Consider the following 18,726-nt stretch of genomic DNA (forward strand, 5'->3'; position numbering starts at 1 on the left):
CTGCCGCAGGAAGAACATCCTCTTCCGGGCCTTCTTCATGAGAACGTCGATGTTCAGCTCCCACTTCAGATCCCGGGAGATTGTCATGCCAAGGAAGCGGCAAGACTCAACAGAGGCCACTGGGGTGCCTCCCAAGTTGAGCGGGGGGGGAGGGGCTGCCTTCCGCCTGAAATCGACTACCATCTCCACTGTTTTGAGAGCATTAAGGGCCAGGTTGTTGTCGTTACACCAGCTCTGTGGCCGCATGATCTCCCTCCTGTAGGCGGACTCATCCCTAATTGGAAGCCAATTTGGTCCCACTCAGAAACCATAAGACCTGCCGCTACCAAACTTGGTAGGTAGGTTCACAGTCACCTTTTACTATGGGTGGAAAAATTACACTTGTTGACCACTAGGTGGCGCTATAACAGCCCTCTTTACGTTTTGGTCCATAACTTTTTAACCGTAGCATCCATAATCAAAATTATCAAAACCCCGCCCATTTCCGTCAAACTAGATTTTCCACTATTTTGAATTGTCTCCAAAAGCGTTTTTTTGCTATTTCTCCTTCAAAATGTGTCCAATCTTCACCAAACCACATCACACAGCGTGTGTGGACTGTCCTACACAAAACTTATTTCGCGTTTTTTTTTTTGCAAGACCACACCGTTGTGATAGAATCGACTTCCGAACTTTTGGGCGTGTGGCCTAGTTCACAAAAACTCCGGAACGCATTGTCCATTGCGAATTAACCTTGGTACAGGTGTGCAGCTATGTACTCTGAGCTGATAAAAAAACAATTGTGTAATTTCGACTATAGGGGGCGCTATGGCAACAATAAGTACCCATAGCTCACAAACCATAAGAGCGACTGTTCCCAAATTGGGTACATAGGTTCATAGAGTACTCTTCTACTCTGGCCAAATTACAAAAAAATTACACCGATTGACCTCACAGTGGCACTATAGCTGCCCTCTTTATGTTTTGGTCCATAACTTTGGAACCATAGCTTCTACGATCAACATTATTTCTATATAGACCGCGCCCATTCCGTCTAACTACCGGTAGATTTTCCACCATTTAGAATTTTGTCCAAAAGCATTTTTTCGCTATTTCTCCTTCAAGTTTTGTCAAATCTTCACCAAACCACATCCGTCCTGCACAAAACCTGTTTTGCCGTTTGTTGAAAGACCTCACCGTTGCGATATCGACTTGCAAAGTCTTGTGGGTGGGGCCTATTTCACAGAAATCACTATTTCGCCTTCTAATTTTGTACAAAACTTCACCAAACCACAGCACACAGCATGTGTGGACTGTGCTGCTCAAAACTTATTTTGTGGTTTTTTGAAAGCCCACGCCGCAGCGTAGGCTATTTGATCATGAACTTATGATTTTGGGATAGAAAATAGAAATAGAAGTTGAAAGGGCACCATGAGGCTATACAGAGGGGTGGGGTCCTTGTAATGCGACAAATACACATCTTTTAGAATTTCACAATAAATACACGTGCGTGCGCACACATACACACACACATGAATGTATAATAATACAATGTTTTATTAAATGCAACTACATAATTAAATAATTATTTTCTAGGGCTTACTTACCATACTGATTTTCCATTATATCCTTCATACTACTGCCACCGACAGCCCTCCACTTTAACAATGTCACTGCCTGCTACAACCAACAGGCTCGTCAACGCTTTTCTGCGCTGGCCATGTGCTAGGTTTTGACCTAGCCCTGGCCCCTGTTTTCCATCACGTCGCGCCTCCCCTGAAGCTCTCTCGTGCCCCACAGTTTGAAAACCGCTGGCCTATTGTAAACAATCTGTCATGTCTCCAAAATTCATGTAGTTTTAACATAATTTGGTACTACAGTATGTGTTTTATGTTCCAATGCAATTGTCCAATGTGTGGCCCTTCGCTTACCCTCCCCTTGCTCTCTGTGCAGGTGATTGACGTGAGTAAGAGTGTAGTGAACATGATGCCAGCCAAGATCGAGGTGGTGATGAAGAAGTGGGAGCCCATGTCCTGGGCTCGTCTGGACCTCCCTCCCCGCCCCGCCCCACCCAAGGAGGAGCAGAAGGAGACCGAGGAGCCTGATAGTGAGGAGGAGACCAATGAGGAGGAGTTAAATAACATCTAGAGAAAAGTATCTATCTTATCTGAAACCAAGGCCACACCTTTACCTCCTCTGAGTCACACAGGGTTCACACCCGCCATGCAATAGAGTACTAAAGTCATGCCCTCTTCCCCTTCAGCATGGGACCCAAGGGATTTCATTCCCCATTCATTTCCCCATAGACGTTTTGAAAAATGCTTATAAAAAGAGTTTTACTTGGTCAAACCAAGTGATCCAAGATATTCAGACTCAAACAAGGGAGACCATACAACACACTTCACTCGGACCAAAACAAAGTGTGTGTGTGTGTGTGTCTGTGTCTGTCTGTCTGTCTGTCTGTCTGTCTGTCTGTCTGTCTGTCTGTCTGTGGTTTTCAAATTTTTTGTGCCCAAGGCACACCAAAGGGAAGGCCAACATCTCAAGGCACACCTGTATTCATATCCATGCAAAATAGTCTGTAAATGCTTTTTATTTACCTAACAAATGTACATGTTTTTGGATTAAGCAGCGCTGTCACGTTGCAGCAGAATGGACAATTTGTGATGTACTTTTAAAAGGGTAAGATGTTCCTTCCTGGCTATTCCCCCGCTACGTGAGTCACATATTTTGGCCCACACTCTCTTCTATATTACTCTGGTAGGCAGTTGACAGTGTTGCCAGATTGGGTCGTTTCCCTTGCGCCGTTTTGTGTGCGTTCTGGCAGTCTGTGGAGTGGAAACCATCACCTGCATCTGGCAACACTGGTAATCAAACTTGTTCCGATTCCGCCTGCCCCCTCTCTGGCGGACAATTGTGCTGGGTGAGGCGAAACACGCCAAGAACTGTGTGCCGCTTGTGATATCTTTCTGGGGTTTTTTTGTTTTGGGGTGGGGAAAGTGTCGCCACAGACACAAGTTCATTACATACACATAAATGTTACAATACAGAGAGATGCAAGAGCTTTCATCAATGGGCGATGGGCTCAATCACCATTGTGTTAACTCACTTGAGGATATATAGAGACTTTACAGACATTTATTTACATGAAAATCTTCCGTATTATCACTTTAACAAAATAATTAAAGAATTCACTTGAAATGTTGTAAAATTACATCAAAGCAGCAGCACACCTGTTTGCGGGGCGAGAGCAGTGCTAAGTCCATGGCGGGAAAATGGTCACTGTGCTCCTGCTTGTTTCAGGCGGACCAACATCAAAGTGAAACTAAAATGATTTCTTTACTTTTCTCTTTTTTCCCTTCAAAATCGTTTGAAATGCGCTCTGACAATGTTAAACTGTTCCATGTTGTGTTGTAACTTGCATTGCATCACATTACCTGGAGGAGTTACAGTAATGCTTCCCTATATTATGTGTATGCGTGTCCTCTCCACTGCAGGCTCACATCTAGAAGGAATAGTCCATCTGTAGAGTGCGGGGGGGGGGGGGGGTCTTAGATAGGACATCATTTTTTGGTAAGTGTTTTGGACCCTTTTGCATGTAATTTTTGTGGTTTTATCAAGTCAAGTCAAGTTTATTTGTATAGCACATTTCATACACAGGCAATTCAAAGTGCTTCACATAAAATGGTTGACAGGAAAAGAAAAGAAGAGAGTAAAATGGACATTTAAAAGCATCACAACAAAACTTTAAAAAAAAGAGTATAAAAAGTGCATTAAGCAACTTCATTAAGCACACAGGAAAATAAACGAAAAGAAGAAATAAAATGGACATTTAAAAGCATCACAACAAAACTTTAAAAAAAAAAAGAGTATAAAAAGTGCAATAAGCAAAAGGCGCAGCAGTTGCAGAAAGCTAAAACTTATAGAGGACTCATTGGGTTTGCATAGTAGCTGTCAGCAGTTAAAAGCGACGGTAAACATAAAAGTCTTTAGTCTATTTTTAAAAGTAAGTAAGGTTGGGGTAGATCTGAGGTCTTCAGGCAATTTGTTCCAGCTAGCAGAAGCATAGTGGGTAAATGCAGCCTTCCCATGATTTGATTTGATCCTAGGGACAGTTAATAAACTGGACCCTGTTGACCTAAGAGTTATAGACGGTTCGTAGCGTGGGAGCAATTCAGCTATGTATTTTGGGCCTAGGCCATTAAGTGATTTATAGACTAATAACAGTATTTTAAAATCTATTCTCTGACACACTGGCAACCTGTGTAAGGACTTAAGAACTGGAGTGATATGATCAGCTTTCTTAGTCTTTGTTAGAACTCTAGCAGCAGCATTCTGAATGAGTTGAAGTTGCCTAAGTTCTTTTTTGGAGAGACCAGAAAAAAGGCTATTGCAGTAGTCTAACCTACTATAAATGAAGGCGTGAATTAGTTTTTCTAGATCCTGTCTGGACATGTATCCCCTAATTCTTGCTATATTTTTAAGAGCAGATTTTCTAATTGACTTAATGTGGGAGTTAAAGTTGAGATCGGAATCAATAATAACTCCAAGATTTTTGACTTGATCCTTAGGCTTCAGGTATAGAGACTCAAGGCGTACAGTGATTTTAAGCCTTTGTTCTTTGGGGCCAAACACGATCACCTCAATTTTGTCTTTGTTTAGCTGTATCAGTTAGAATAGTGGCACAATTCTATGTTTCATAATAAATCTATAGCTGTCTGAGTCCCCTTTTAGTTAGTCAATTTGTCATGAAATCCCACAGCACATCGCGACTTGCCTTACGGCACACCATTTGGGAGCCACTGAATATACATATAATATATATAGAGAGAGGGAGATGTGGGTGTGTGTATATGTATATATACGAGGGATCAGCATGACGTCACAACAAATCACCCGGAACCACAGCAGTTAACTAGTAGGAGTTGTGCCAAACAAATATCTCAAAAACTGTACATGACATCGCTTATATTTTGACATTCTGAGTGAGAGCAGAAGTAGCTCAACAGTTTGATGTATAATATATGCACGTCGTGTTAAAGTTGTATGAACTGTCGCAGTTTTTAAATTTTACACTGCACTGCTGGGGCTAGAGTGAGCACTCAAGGCTCGCTCCATAGGGTTCCATTGCCGTTTCCACCCAGTGACGCGGTTTGTTTACAAAAATGGCTGATCCCTCGTGTGTACATATATATACACACAGGGATTCAAGTTCTCAGTCACTTTGACTGATTTCAGTCAATTGGAGTCGGATATGAAATGTGAAAAGTACAAAAATTAAAGCCCCTATGTATATTTTATTTTAATTTTTCTATTGTATCGAGTTTGAATGAAAGCTTTTATTTTGAAAAATTATGTTTGACTATAAGCGACAACGTATATTAGTTTTGATTTATTATAGCCACTAATTTGCATAATGTTTTTTTTTCTAGAACCTATAACATGGTAGAGTGAAATGAGTGACATGTACACACTGTCCGCTCTTTTATATATATATTATTATATAACATGAAACCCTATGGGAAGCAACCGCACGGTGGGGAAAAAGACACTTTAAAAAGCCCGAAATAGCTAAAAAATAATAGTCCTGGAAAGATTTTCACTCAGATTTTTTTTTTGCTATTATATATCGATGCTGAATCAAGAAGCGGGCTTGACTTTAGCACTATGAGGCCTTAAAAGTTTTGGACCCAAATTGATCTGTCAGTCTGTCATCGCTCCCTGGCTCGCTCTGTCCTGCATCAACACGGAGGTGTCAGTCTGTCATCGCTCCCTGGCTCGCTCTGTCCTGCATCAACACGGAGGTGTCAGTCTGTCATAGCTCCCTGGCTCGCTCTGTCCTGCATCAACACGGAGGTGTCAGTCTGTCATCGCTCCCTGGCTCGCTCTGTCCTGCATCAACACGGAGGTGTCAGTCTGTCATCGCTCCCTGGCTCGCTCTGTCCTGCATCAACACGGAGGTGTCAGTCTGTCATGGCTCCCTGGCTCGCTCTGGCCTGCATCAACACGGAGGTGTCAGTCTGTCATAGCTCCCTGGCTCGCTCTGTCCTGCATCAACACGGAGGAACAGCAACATGACCATTTTGAGTCCTTCAATTACACCCAACAAGGTCACTGAAAGGTCTTTGAATGTGATGATTCTGTGAGTATGGGAACCTTGCTCAGCTCCTCTGCTGGACCTTGCATGGACATTAGCCCCTGTTTGTCTGACATTACAGTGTTCCCCTATCATTCTGTTAGTTACTAAAGTGGTTGGGGGTTCGGTTTTGTCTCAACGACTGTCCGGTCGTCGTTGGTCTCAGTATTGATCATAGTGTAGGTTGCAATGCTAAAACACACTCTGACACAGTCTGATCTGTTGTAACGGTTGTGAAAAATCGGGATGAAACTGATATACATTATGAATCATGCAAACTAGAGAGTGATCGGTATGAAAGTTGTTATACCACGATTATAGTGACCAAAATGATCACAGTTAACACTATAATCGCTATTGTTAAAATGCTCTGAAAATGTTCAAAAAGTACACTGATCGAATCAATGAAATTATTCCACCAAGTTTTATATTCAGGGTTCCCACGGGTCCTTGGACCTGAAAGTTTGTGAATTTGAGAAGAAAAATCAACACCTTGGAAGTTTTTGAAAATGGGCATGGGTCAGCTTGAATTTATGTATTTTGTGCAAGGATTTTAAAAAAAACTTGACGTTTGTTTAGCTGATCATCATTCATAACTAAAAGGGAGCAAGTTGGCTCTGCGATTTTTGTCCCAGAAGTGAAGTCACTCAACTGGAAGTGATGTCATCAGTGATGTCACTTGAGCAATTGTGCATTGTGAGTGCGCAACACGCATGCTGATGATGTCATAGGCACTGATGTAAACTTAATGGGCACACACCCGAACTGCCATAAAACACACACACGCATGTAAACTTAAGGGCAATAATATTTTGTGAGCAACACACACACCCACGCGCGCGCCAATAGAGCAGGCAAGGCCACACAGCAGCCGAGCTGTGTGTGTGAGCTGCAGGGCCAGCTCGGCGAGCTGCAAGGCGGGCGATAGCGAGCGAGCCTAGGAATCAAGATTCAAGATTTTTATTGTCACTCCATGGTACAAGTATCACGTGTGAAATTCTTGTGCTGTGGACTCCGTTTACAACATAGTACAAATATAGCAAGGCATATGAGTGCAAAAACAATAAGCAATAAGGCAATAAGCAATAAGGCATTATAGTGATAAGACAAGTCCGAGACAGTGGCATATTCACTGCACATAGGTGCACATGTCATGTGCATACTTTAGACGTGCTTAAACATTTTAAATTCGGCGTATTTGACATACAGGTGCAAATAGCATGTACCTTATTAAACATACAATTAAACTTTAGACATACATTATGGTAGCAGCTACAGTGCGGTACGGTACGGCTACTACACTATTTGTGTATGTTAAGGAGTCTCGTGGCCTGCGGAAAGAAACTGTTCCTCAAGCGATTTGTGCGTGCTTTTGGGACCCTGTATCTTCTCCCTGAGGGTAGCAGGGAGAACAGGCTGTTGTGGGGATGGTTTGTGTCTTTGATGATCTTCAGGGACCTCCTGAGGCACCGCTGGTTATACAGTTCATGCAGTTCTGGCAACTCACATCCTGTTACGTGCTGGGCCGCGCGCCTCACCCTCCATAGCGCCCTGCGGTCCATGGTGGTACAGTTCCCGTACCAGGTGGTGAAGCAGCCAGTCAGCAGGCTTTCAATGGTGCCTCTGTAGAAGTCCCTGAGGATTTCTTTCCTTAGCCCAAATTTCTTCAGGCGCTTGAGTCCGTGTATTCGCTGTTGGGCCTTTTTGACAACAGTGGCGGTGTGACCGGCCCAGGTCAGGTCCTGGTGGATGTTGACTCCCAGGTACTTGAAGCTGTCCACCCTTTCCACCACTGTGCCGTTGATGGTGATTGGGGGGTGTGCGCCCCACCCCTCCTGTAGTCTACAATGATCTCCTTGGTCTTGGAGACGTTCAGAGAGAGGTGGTTGTCCTGGCACCATTGTTCCAGGGCCCCCACCTCCTCTCTGTAGGCCGTCTCGTCGCTCCCCGAGATCAGCCCCACGACTAATCGAGCGCGCGAGATACCTAGTTGTTTATTTGGATAATAAATAACATGTAACAGCACAGTTGAGAAGTGTTCACACATTCAAGCCTCTTTAGTTGTCTGTGAGCTTCTGCTAGTTTTCATATAAAAATTCTCAGTCTTGTAACAGTAATTAACCTTGATCTATGTCTCAAACTATGCCATGTTGAGTCCTTGAATTTGAGGCAATTGGGCCTTGAGCAGTCCTTGAATTTGGTGTTTACGAAGGTGTGGGAACCCTGTATATTGAAAACTCGGACACAAAAAGTAGGATACAGACTCACTGAAATCATTTCACCAAGGCTGTGTGCCTGCATCTAGCAGACTGTTGCTAACTTTGGTCAGTATTAATGATACAGTTTTAATGATAATTAAAATTTTAAACGGTAATACTAATAGGAATTTTGTCACATTAAACTGGCAGTCGTTTCATCCACACATCGAGTCCACACATGCCAGTGGGTGAATGTAGGGGGAACATTGCATGATCATCGACTTTCCGTCATTGCGCTGTATTCAGATGCTTTCAGCCACGGTCGTGCCTGGTTTCAGGTTCCATTTGTGGACTGCTCACATCAAGTTATTGTAATAGACCACTATTGTGCACCATTTTCTATTTCATCCATGTTTTTTCATCCATGTTTTGTAAAAAAAAAAAAAAAAAAAAAGTATCAATCTTTAAAATTGTGTTTGTTTCATGTTTAGCACTTTTGAAGTGTTACACTTCCAAATGCTTGATCATCTTTTGCATTCCACCTTTTGGTTTCATGTCTGTTTCTGAATAAATTATTGCCTTGTGTTGTCCACCAGTGTCATGTCAATGTTATCTTCATACACCCTAAAGCTGCTCTATGCAGTTGTAGGTAGGACGTTTGAACCTGTGAAATGTCCACATCTGTATGATAGGGATTTTATATTGAATAAAATGTGACTTTTTAAAGCTAGAAAGCAGCTGTAGTGGCCCAACCATTCCACCTTTTAAAGAAGAATCATATTACATTATGGATTTGTCTGTGGGTGGGAAGCTGGATTAAGGGTGTCTTGATCGCTGCTCTATAGCGCCTCCTCTGGTCGGTCATCGCGTGATCCTCCCCAGTTGTACGTCCTGCCGGTGAAGCTCCCCGCTGTCAGGTGAAAATAAACGGCTAGCTGGCAACTATGGATGTGTCAGAGGATGTGTCAGAGAAATTGAGTGAAAGTTGCAATTGTGCCTCCTGAGCAGATTTATTTTAACATTTGATTTATTTTCGTGATTTATTCTTAGTTTTCCATATCCCCTTTCTCTCAAGTAGGCCTACCCCCTGTAGTACCTCCACGTAGTACCTCCACTTAAATATCTTGGCATTATCCTTGACTCTACACTATCTTTCAAAAAGCAGGTAAAAAGAGTAATACAGACTACCAGATACAACTTGTCAAATTTCAGATACATGAGGAATTGTTTAACATCTACTGCTGCGATTCTCTATATGAACGCAATGATCATCTCCCATCTCATGTACTGTATGACTAGCTGGACCCATGCAAAAAACACAACCATGAAACCCATTCTTTCTCTGTACAAGCAGACTCTCAAGGTGCTGGACCGAAAACCGTATACTTACCACCACTGTTACATCCTCAGCAAGTACAGAATCCTCAGCTGGGAAAACCTGACAAAATTCACTGATGCCTGCCTACTGTTTAAAATTTTAAATGGTAAGGCCCCTCCACCTCTCAGTACTTTTGTCAAACAAAAAACATCTCATAATAGGTCCACAAGATCTTCCCAGAGGGGGGACTGTACTGTGCCGTTTAGGTCCAGCTCCTTCAGTCAATCCTGTTTTTCAGTCAGAGCCACTCAGTTTTGGAACATCATACCAACTGATATAAGATACTGTGCTACCTACCACACCTTTACAAAAAAACTCAAGACCTGGCTATTAACAAATCAAACATGTGACCACTTGTAATCAGTTAATTGTGTATTGTATTATTGTTTTTACTATTATTTTGGATTGTGTTGTAAATATTGTGTTTTACTTTTAATGCTTCTGTTTTAGGTGTATGGTTTTATAACATCTTGCCAAAAGGACTACAGTTGCGAATTAGCCAGTTGGCTAAAACTGGCGCATTTACAGTAATGTTGATTAATGTGTACTGTCCTTTCTTTAAATAAACTGAAACTGAAACTGAAACGTACCCATAGGGCTGCACGTACCCCAGTTTGGGGACCACTGGGCTACTGTCAGCCTGACCTCTGGATAACCAGGCGTTGTTTGTACAAGCAGCTGAATTCGACCTGAAATCATGTTTCAACGTTAAGTGTCCTCTAGCAGTCGTGTGAATAACAGCCCAGTCTCAGAGTTTGGTGAAAATATACCCTCATGCGGGATTTGAGTTGGAGTTGGAGGATATGTTGGCTACTGTTAGGAACTGGTTCGTGACAATTTTAAGACAAAAATATCCCCATTCTGTATTGGAAAGTTTAATTCACAGTCCTTTGATATTGAAAGTCATTCATACATTCCTTTTTAGCTTAAATATAAAACAACATCCATTACAGTATGTGCAGGCATTCTCTACTGTGGCTAACATGGAGGTATGACCACATTGGGTTGCTGCACCTTCACATAGTGGTTTGGTAGTTGTGGGAGTTGGTTTCCTCTGTGTCACTGCTGAAGATAAGGGGCTGTCTTTCTGGGAGAGCGCGCTTCCTCACATGGAGCCAGGAAGAGCCACCGTATCGCCTGCTTGCACCCCGGACGGCCGCGGCAACGGCTATCGCAACAATTCCTCCTAAGAGCGCCGCAAGCACCAGCCAGGGCCATGTTTCCTGCAGCTGCTCCAGGTAGGGAGACATGGATTCTGCTAGCCGCTGGTCTGTAGAGGAGGAGAGGATGCAGATCACAGGGAAGTGGAAGAGATGTTTCAATTTGAACTCCAAAATGAGAGTCCATTTAAAAAAAGTGACACCTAGAAAAATTCAATGCGTCCAAACATATCCAACATCTAAGACCATATCCACTGACCGCATCGGGCATTGACACATGGTACCCGTGTGCAGGGCCGCTGGAAGTATTTTTAAGTAGGGGTGCAAGGAAGGGACTTTTGGACGTAAAAATTACATTTTTTTTTTTTTAACCTGCAGCACCCCCACTTCCCGCGGCCCTGCCCGTGTGCACCTGACACACTGGGTTTGGGGTTAGGCAAAGGTCAGTGACGCCTTGGGGTTGGGGTTAGGCACTGGTAGCCACTTGGTTGGGGTTAGAGTTTGGATATGTGTCAAGGTTAGGGATGGAACCTCCACGAGCTCCACGTACCAGCGGCACCAGGATTCATAGTTTGGGTGGGCCTGTCATTACTTGATCTGCTCAACTGCCCACAGTGCAGGTAACCTAGTTCTTGGTTGACAAAATAATACTTTTACAGACAATCTATCATTTAGAGATGTTACAATTAACCTCAGGTTAAGAGGTTCTTGAATCTAAATTATCTAAGGATTGCATTCTTCAAATGTAGTTATTTTGCATTTGAATAATTCAATCAAGTCTTTAAAATCAGGTCTTAAATGTCTTTAAATAAGACGAGGAATAAGCAGAGGACTTCATTCAGAATTCAACCAAGTCTTTGAATTCAAGTCTATAAGAAAAGCAATAAACAGTTGCTCAGCATAATATTGGAAATGGGGGGGGGGGGGCATTCAGAGTGAACTCACTGGCATCTAACAGATATGAGTATTCATATCCCAGGTCCTTGCTGGAAATGAAGAATTCTCTGTTCCTGTGGAGGGGCAGGAAGGGCACCATGTGGTACTCGCTGTTGTGCCCTATTGGAGCGTTCGACTCCGGGTACTGAGACAGAGGTGGACGGTGCCTCCTTAGCCACTCCTCATAGATGCTTCACATGGAGAAAGAGCAACAAATGGTACTTTATGTAGAGCCCATGAGTGCACACGCATGATTAAGAGTGTGAGTGTGAGTGTGTGGGTGTGGGTCAAAGATGCTCACAAGTCATTTTTTGCAAGTCCAAGTCAAGTCTCAAGTCTCTTATGGATGATCATTCTATCATCTGCTGGATGCCATCTGGTCTGCTTACAACACTGCATAGCTAAGACTAAAGGCACTGACAGGGTTTCCGCACAGCCTTGACGAGCCTTATTGCTTTACAGCCTTACAGCTTTATTGCGTTCATCCTTTTGATAATGGTGGGCCTATGTATGTATGTATGACATGTATGTGTTCCTTGTCAATAATGTCTTCAATCAATTTTCAATAAAACAAAAAAGAAGGCTTGCCGCCTGGTGGCGACAGCGAGACTGTGCATACTTGAACGTAACTCGACGCGTTGGCTGCGGTACACCGCCAAAACACTAGGTAGCTTGTGGTACACTCATGTCCATTACATATGACGCTATCGTGTTGTTTACCAAGAACTTGCAATCATGTCGGTGGGGGGACATTTTATTGTCCCTCCATTTCAAAACCCATTCCGGTGAGCCTGGGTGAGTGTGTGTGTGCTTTGCTAGATGAGGGACAAGCACTGTTAAATGAGGAAATGCCTCATTCCTCACAACAAGTAGGCTACGTCAGCGGATACGTGCGCGGCCCAAGGCAACGGCCAATCACAGCTCTCGTGCTGGTCACGTCACGTCCCCATTGACGCCACGGAGTCACATTTTCTAGGAGCTGAACGCCCCCCCTCCGCCGAGCTGCCGGCCAGCTGCGGCGCACCCCTCAGCGCAGTTGGCGCTGGCGATTTCGCGTAAGCATAAATTGGCTTTTAAAGGAAATCAAAGCATGTACTGTATGATCCTCACTTCTTTATCTATTAGCATACAGTATTAGCATTGATTAGTTGACATTAGTAGACATTAATTAAAGTTAAGTAAAATTTATAAAATAACTAAAGAGTGTTCACGAGTCCCAAATCTCATGTCCGAGTCCAGTCTCAAGTCTTTTGAGGACGAGTCTGAAGTCAAGTCTCAAATCACGTGAGTCCAAGTCCCGAGTCCAAGTTAGGGGGACCAGATGTCCCACTTTGTGTGGGACTGCACAGCATTTTCATGCCTTTTCCCATGTCCCACATATTGAGATGATGTCCCACATTTTGATTGTCTCTAGTTTTCAAAAGCCAAACCAAGAGAGACTAATTCAAATGTTTTCACTTGTTCTGTCTTTAGTCTTATGACAGACTATCTTTGGGTTGTGGACTGTTGTTGGTCAGGACAACAGAAGACATTTGAGGATTTCATCTTGGGCTTTGGGGGAAAATTATTGTGTGTGTTAGTGCGTGCGTGTGTGTGTGTGTGTGTGTGTCTAGTCCAAATCTCTGGTGTGTGTGTGTGTGTGTGTGTGTGTGTGTGTGTGTGTGTGTGTGTGTGTGTGTGTGTGTGTGTGTGTGTGTGCCTCACCTGTCTACAAAAGCATGGTGGAGGAAGAAGATCGGGTCGTTTGCGGAGCCTTGGACGGAGGACATGGAGCCGTTCATGAAGACGTGCAGCGCAGCGTGCATGCCCACACGAGGGCTGTTCCCCAGGCCGGTCTGAGGGTCCCCGCGACCTAGGGGGGAGGGTTCAGCAGCAGGGGAGAGCAGGGGGCAGCACACAGCAATATTTATGGTGTTGGATATGACACACGCACAGATATATATACTTATACTCCCTGGAGACTGCAACTGATCGAAAGGTTCGAAAGGTGTGTGTGTGTGTGTGCGCACGTGCGTGTGAGTGCATGCATGCGTGTGTGTGTGTGTGTGTGTCCATGCATGTGTATGTGTGGCGGTGCGGGTGGTCTGACCCTCCAGAGTGTTCCTGAAGCTCATGTTGGCGGAGCGGTCCATGGTTCCCGTGTCATAGCGTGTCAGCCTCAGAGTGAACTCCACCTCCTCTGAGGTGGGGAGGCGCTCCACCACCGCACGGTTCTGCTGCCCAGGGTTACGCCGCAGGGGGCCCTCGTCTCTGGCATCACACAGCACCCCTCTTGCATTATACTCCCCTGCTCTGGAGCACAGGACCTGCACACACACGTGCACACACACACACACGCACACAGGTATAATACTTGTTTTTTGGTGAAGTGCCCCTTTAAGGTGGATTTTTTTTTTTATAAGAATTATGTTATTTATGGTTGCTCACTGCTCTAACTGCTCTTTTGGAGCCCAAAGAGCAGTTAGTCACCTGTTGACATGTGATTTCTGAGTCTGAGTTTCCTAAACAAAATGCACCGTCTCCCAATGGATGCTGAAAACTTTTAAACTCAATATCTCAGAACTATCCTGAAGGCAGATAGAAGCTTATAATTATAAGATAATGAAATGTATCATTTTTAGGTAATGGCAAGGCAATAAAGGCCTAAAATACTATTTTCATCAATACAATCACTAGTCCAGCTCCACAAGTCCGCAAGTTAAGGGCTCATTAGCTATAGTCGAGCAGCTCCGTGAGGCGGAGCTCCGCGAATCACGTGCGCACTCTGCGCTGCGGCAGATGCTTTTATAGTCAGAGCGCCGCTCGCTCCGAAACGCCAGGGGCAAACAAAATATCAATATCAGCAAATAAAATATCACGCCAAGCAGCAATAAAACGAGTGTTCCGGAAAGATCGTCATTATCCAACATGGAAGCCACCAGCATCGATCGTCGCAGGCGCCGCTACCTGAATCAAATCGCAGAGGAGGAAGACATTTTATTGTTATGGCTATTGACCCGACGAAGGCGCTGCAGGAGAAGATGGTCTGTCCGGCCACTACACAGATGGATCCAAAGTAAAAATTTGAATATTTTCTTGAGCCTAAAGTTATTTTTTTTTTATAATGATTTTATTTTTCACAGATTACATCATCATCATTCATTTAGAACAAAAAGAGAAACTAGTATGCCTGTGATTAATAGCCCATACAAAAAACAGACACCAAACTCGGGGGGGGGTGTCATAATTTTTGTCTTGGATATCTTTCACACACACAATACTATTGCTTGGTAGGCTACTTCTTACACACATATCCTCTCTTCATACACGCAACTTTCCATTTCAAGTGAAACGTAAAAGGGTTTCCGGAGCTTTCCACTCTACCGCCTTACTTCCTCTTTGGAGTATATTGCTCAGATCCTGGGGCAGGTAATTTATTAGTGGCTGGCATATTTTCATAAAGTTGTTTTCATTATCTTTTATTCTGGCACTGAGTCTCTCCATAGGAAGATTTCTCTGTACCACTGCGTTACAGATGGGGTTTTTTCTTGGATCCAATTTAATAGTATCTTCTTGCCAGGAAGAGAAGTTTGTTTAATAGCTTAGATCTTTGCAGATCTAGCACCCCTGATTTGGGAGGGAACCCCAACAAAAACTGCCCTAAGCAAATAACACATTCTAGAATTGAACTAAACTCAACTCCTTTGTTATGCACACCCAGAATCTGGCTATTTTCGGACATTCCCAAAGACAATGTATATAAGTTCCATCTGCCACTTTACATTTGGTACAAAGGGGGGATCTGCTTGGGTCAATTCTATTCAGGATTCGAGGCATTCTGTGTTATCTGTGTAATATTCGATATTGCATCTCCTTGAATCTATTACAGAAAAACAGACAATAACAGGCTCTAATAGCTTCCCCCCAGCTCTCTTTGTCATATTCAATTTGAAGATCCTTTTCCCATCTTTCTGTCACTTTATCTATATTCTGATCATTATCGTTTAGGAAGTCATCATACAAATATGAGATCAACCCTTTGTTCAGTGGATAATAGCTTCGTCCATATGCTGAAGAAGGGTCTTATCCTGGTGTAACTTAGCATCCGTATTAATAAAATGTCGAGCCTGGAAATAAGCAAATAAGTCTGTCCTTGGGACTCCAAATGTAATTCTGACCAATTCAATGGGCATTAAAATATCCTCTTCAAAATTAAATTTCTTACTGTGTGCATTTGAAGTTTTTTTTGTAGTTTCATCTAATTTTAAGAAGAAATGTGAAGCCAACAGGATAGACTGGCTCTCAAAGTGAGAGGAAAGGAAACCCAGGGGCCCTTGAGGGTATTTCAGGGACAACGTTACGCAACAAAAAATAGATACTTCCTAAGTGGCCATAAAGTAAGTAAATTGTAGGCATGGACATTTCATCAGCACAGTATAACAAACAAAAACAAACAGGTATTCAACTAAATGTCTGTCAATCATAAATATTAGCTGATTAGAGAATAAAGATATAAAATAAAATAGGAACTTGGTTTAAATCCCCCCCAGGAGAGGAGGGTCTGGAGGAGTGTGTTTGTTTTGTTACCCTCCAAGAGGAGAAGACAGAGGCTGGGCTGATCAGGTTGGGGTCTCGGGGGCTCCGCCCCCCCATCAGCTCGTCGGTGCACACATCGCAGCCCTGCGCGTCCCTCCAGTCCCAGTAGGGGATGGTGAAGCTGGGGTCTCCACTCACCTATCGATTGATAAACCCAAAAAGAAGTCGGAGCTTATCAATACTGTTATTGAGACTAGCGGGTCCGATAACATAATGTTACTGTATGTCTTGAGAGAGGATAGTCATGTAATTTATTAAATCAAATCACTAGTGCACAAACACATCGATTGTCTAAGTTTTTGAAATCAATTGAATTGTCTGGCAACTGCTGTTGGACTAAACAAAGAAGAATTTAATTGCCTCACCAGACTAGGTCATTCTGTTCAGAAATCAGTCACACAATAAAAGCAATACCAGTTCTGTTAAGAATTTATTGTTATCTCGTTTTTCCACCAAATAGTAGAAAAGTATCGATAGTGGTATCGATAAAGACTCGTCTCGAAAATGTTATCAATATCAATAAAAATGATCGCATCCCTCTATTCACCTTCCTGATCTGGTCCTCCAAGTGCAGCAGGTACACGCGGTGCCATGGGAGGAAGGCGGGCGCCCAGTGGGCAAAGTCCACATCGGTCCACACGTTCCCCGGCCCCCCTAACAGGGCATTCCGGGACACATAGTAATGCATCCACACAAACACATCGTACACGGACACATCCGCGAACAAGGGGCTGGACCCATTCTCCATCTCCTGGTAGGTCCCCGTGGCCACCACATAGTCAGTGCTGACCGTCTGTTTGGCCAAGGTTAGGTAGGACACAAATCTCTGCCTCTCGGCCCGGGACAGGTGGAAGATGTTCCGCCTCAGAGACTCTCTCCTCTCGTTGCAGTTGACTCCAAAATAGCCAAACTGGCAGTCCGCGCAGTTAAAGCCCATGAAGTTCCCCACGCACTGACAAGTCCTGTTGTAGAAGACCAGGGGCCACTTCTCCCTGTCATCCAGCATGGAGAAGGGGTATTGGGGCCCGTCGGGAAAGTCCGGCACCTCCACGCCCTGGCAGAAGCCCCGGCCCGAGCTGGCTCCACAGGCCGAGCCGTCCCCCTCCCAAAGCGGGCAACACTCCTTAGTGCGCAAAGCTTCCCGGGTGGCGCACAGACGGGGGAATTGTTGATAGGATGGTGCAAGACAGAGGGTGAAACTGGTGAGTAACAGCGGCCACATCATAGCGAAATGATCCAGAGGCTAAGAACCACAGAGGAATAAACTAACTAGGGGAAGTTTTAGGAGCCCATGTGATCTGTCACACTGGCTTACATTCTTCAATGTTTCCTTCTCAGCACTCCTCCCCGGTCAGTCACATGCCCAGTAACCCCAGGGTGAAGCTTATTTCATGATTCATGAGAGGGGGACTCACCTCATTTGCCCAATCCTCCAACCTTCTAAGAAAGACTTTTCAATCCTCTCTCCAACCTTCTAAGAAAGGAGAAAAGCGCATGGTTTTCTAACGTTTCTCTAGCACTAGAGTCTAGCGTGTTTAAAATTAAGTTTAGGACACACATAGGCTATCACAAAAAAGTACAAGTCCCTATAGGACCATTATAGGGACTTGCACCTTTTTGTGTGTGATATACAGTATGTATCCTTCTAAACTTCATCCTATAATAACAACAATAATAAATATAGCGGCAATACCAGGGGTTCAAGCCACATCACAGTCGAGCAATTGCATGACATCATTTCCAGTTGAGTAACATCACTTCACATGCTTTTTAACATGGCATGGATTTGCCCAGGTCAACTGCTGACCTACAGTGCATCCGGAAAGTATTCATAGCGCTTCACTTTTCCCACATTTTGTTATGGTACAGCCTTATTCCAAAATGGATTAAATTCATTTTTTATCTAACAAGGCCAGGTCGAAACCTGGCATAGGGCCGGTGTGCTCAGTAAAGTGCAGAACTCTGCCAAGGTGTAGAGTCATTTGTGTTCAGTCTAAAATTTTGGCCCCTTGAAACCAGATTAGAGGACCATTTACATTAAGATTAGACTGTTTTTCAGTCTTAACCATCAATTTGCTGAGTGAGTGGCACTGCTCTTGCCCAGATGTAGCCATATAGGTAAAACACTAATATTTTCTGACTCACCTCCACCACCACCTGCTGATGTCTATATTATTTAACCATCTCATTCTCTTTAACAGTCCAACATAAAATCTATCAAATAAAATTAAAGCAAGAGCTTGTCCTCAAATAAAATGAATATAGAGCAATTCAAAATAAAATAGTAGAATAAATTAAATTCAAGTCACTTTCAGGAGGAATACCAAAAACCTTGTGCAATGTCAACTGAGTTTAGCAGCAGTC

The 18,726-nt window shown here is 43.7% G+C and overlaps 2 protein-coding genes across 2 annotated transcripts in view; one reads left to right on the forward strand and one right to left on the reverse strand.

The window, feature by feature from the left end:
* The window catches only part of chordc1b (cysteine and histidine-rich domain (CHORD) containing 1b), a gene marked incomplete at its 5' end in the record, with an annotated part of 61,638 nt that extends 58,149 nt beyond the window's left edge, over nt 1-3,489 (forward strand). Inside the window, one exon of the mRNA XM_083638995.1 lies at nt 1,933-3,489. Coding sequence (XP_083495121.1) covers nt 1,933-2,127 — 195 coding nt within the window. The 3' untranslated portion in view covers nt 2,128-3,489. The remainder of the gene's footprint in view (nt 1-1,932) is intronic.
* A 7,123-nt stretch (nt 3,490-10,612) lies between these two features.
* Nucleotides 10,613-17,584, reverse strand: LOC310778592 (tyrosinase-like; the record flags this gene model as incomplete). The annotated part of the gene is made up of 6 exons (XM_083639068.1): nt 10,613-10,961; nt 11,797-11,978; nt 13,492-13,639; nt 13,877-14,093; nt 16,354-16,500; nt 16,910-17,584. 6 exons carry the CDS (start codon nt 17,582-17,584, stop codon nt 10,708-10,710), a joined length of 1,623 nt encoding a protein of 540 aa, XP_083495194.1. The 3' UTR covers nt 10,613-10,707.
* Nucleotides 17,585-18,726: the final 1,142 nt, after the last annotated feature.

Source organism: Poromitra crassiceps (genome assembly GCF_964638095.1).
Source record: "Poromitra crassiceps genome assembly, chromosome: 1".
Classification (NCBI taxonomy): domain Eukaryota; kingdom Metazoa; phylum Chordata; class Actinopteri; order Beryciformes; family Melamphaidae; genus Poromitra; species Poromitra crassiceps.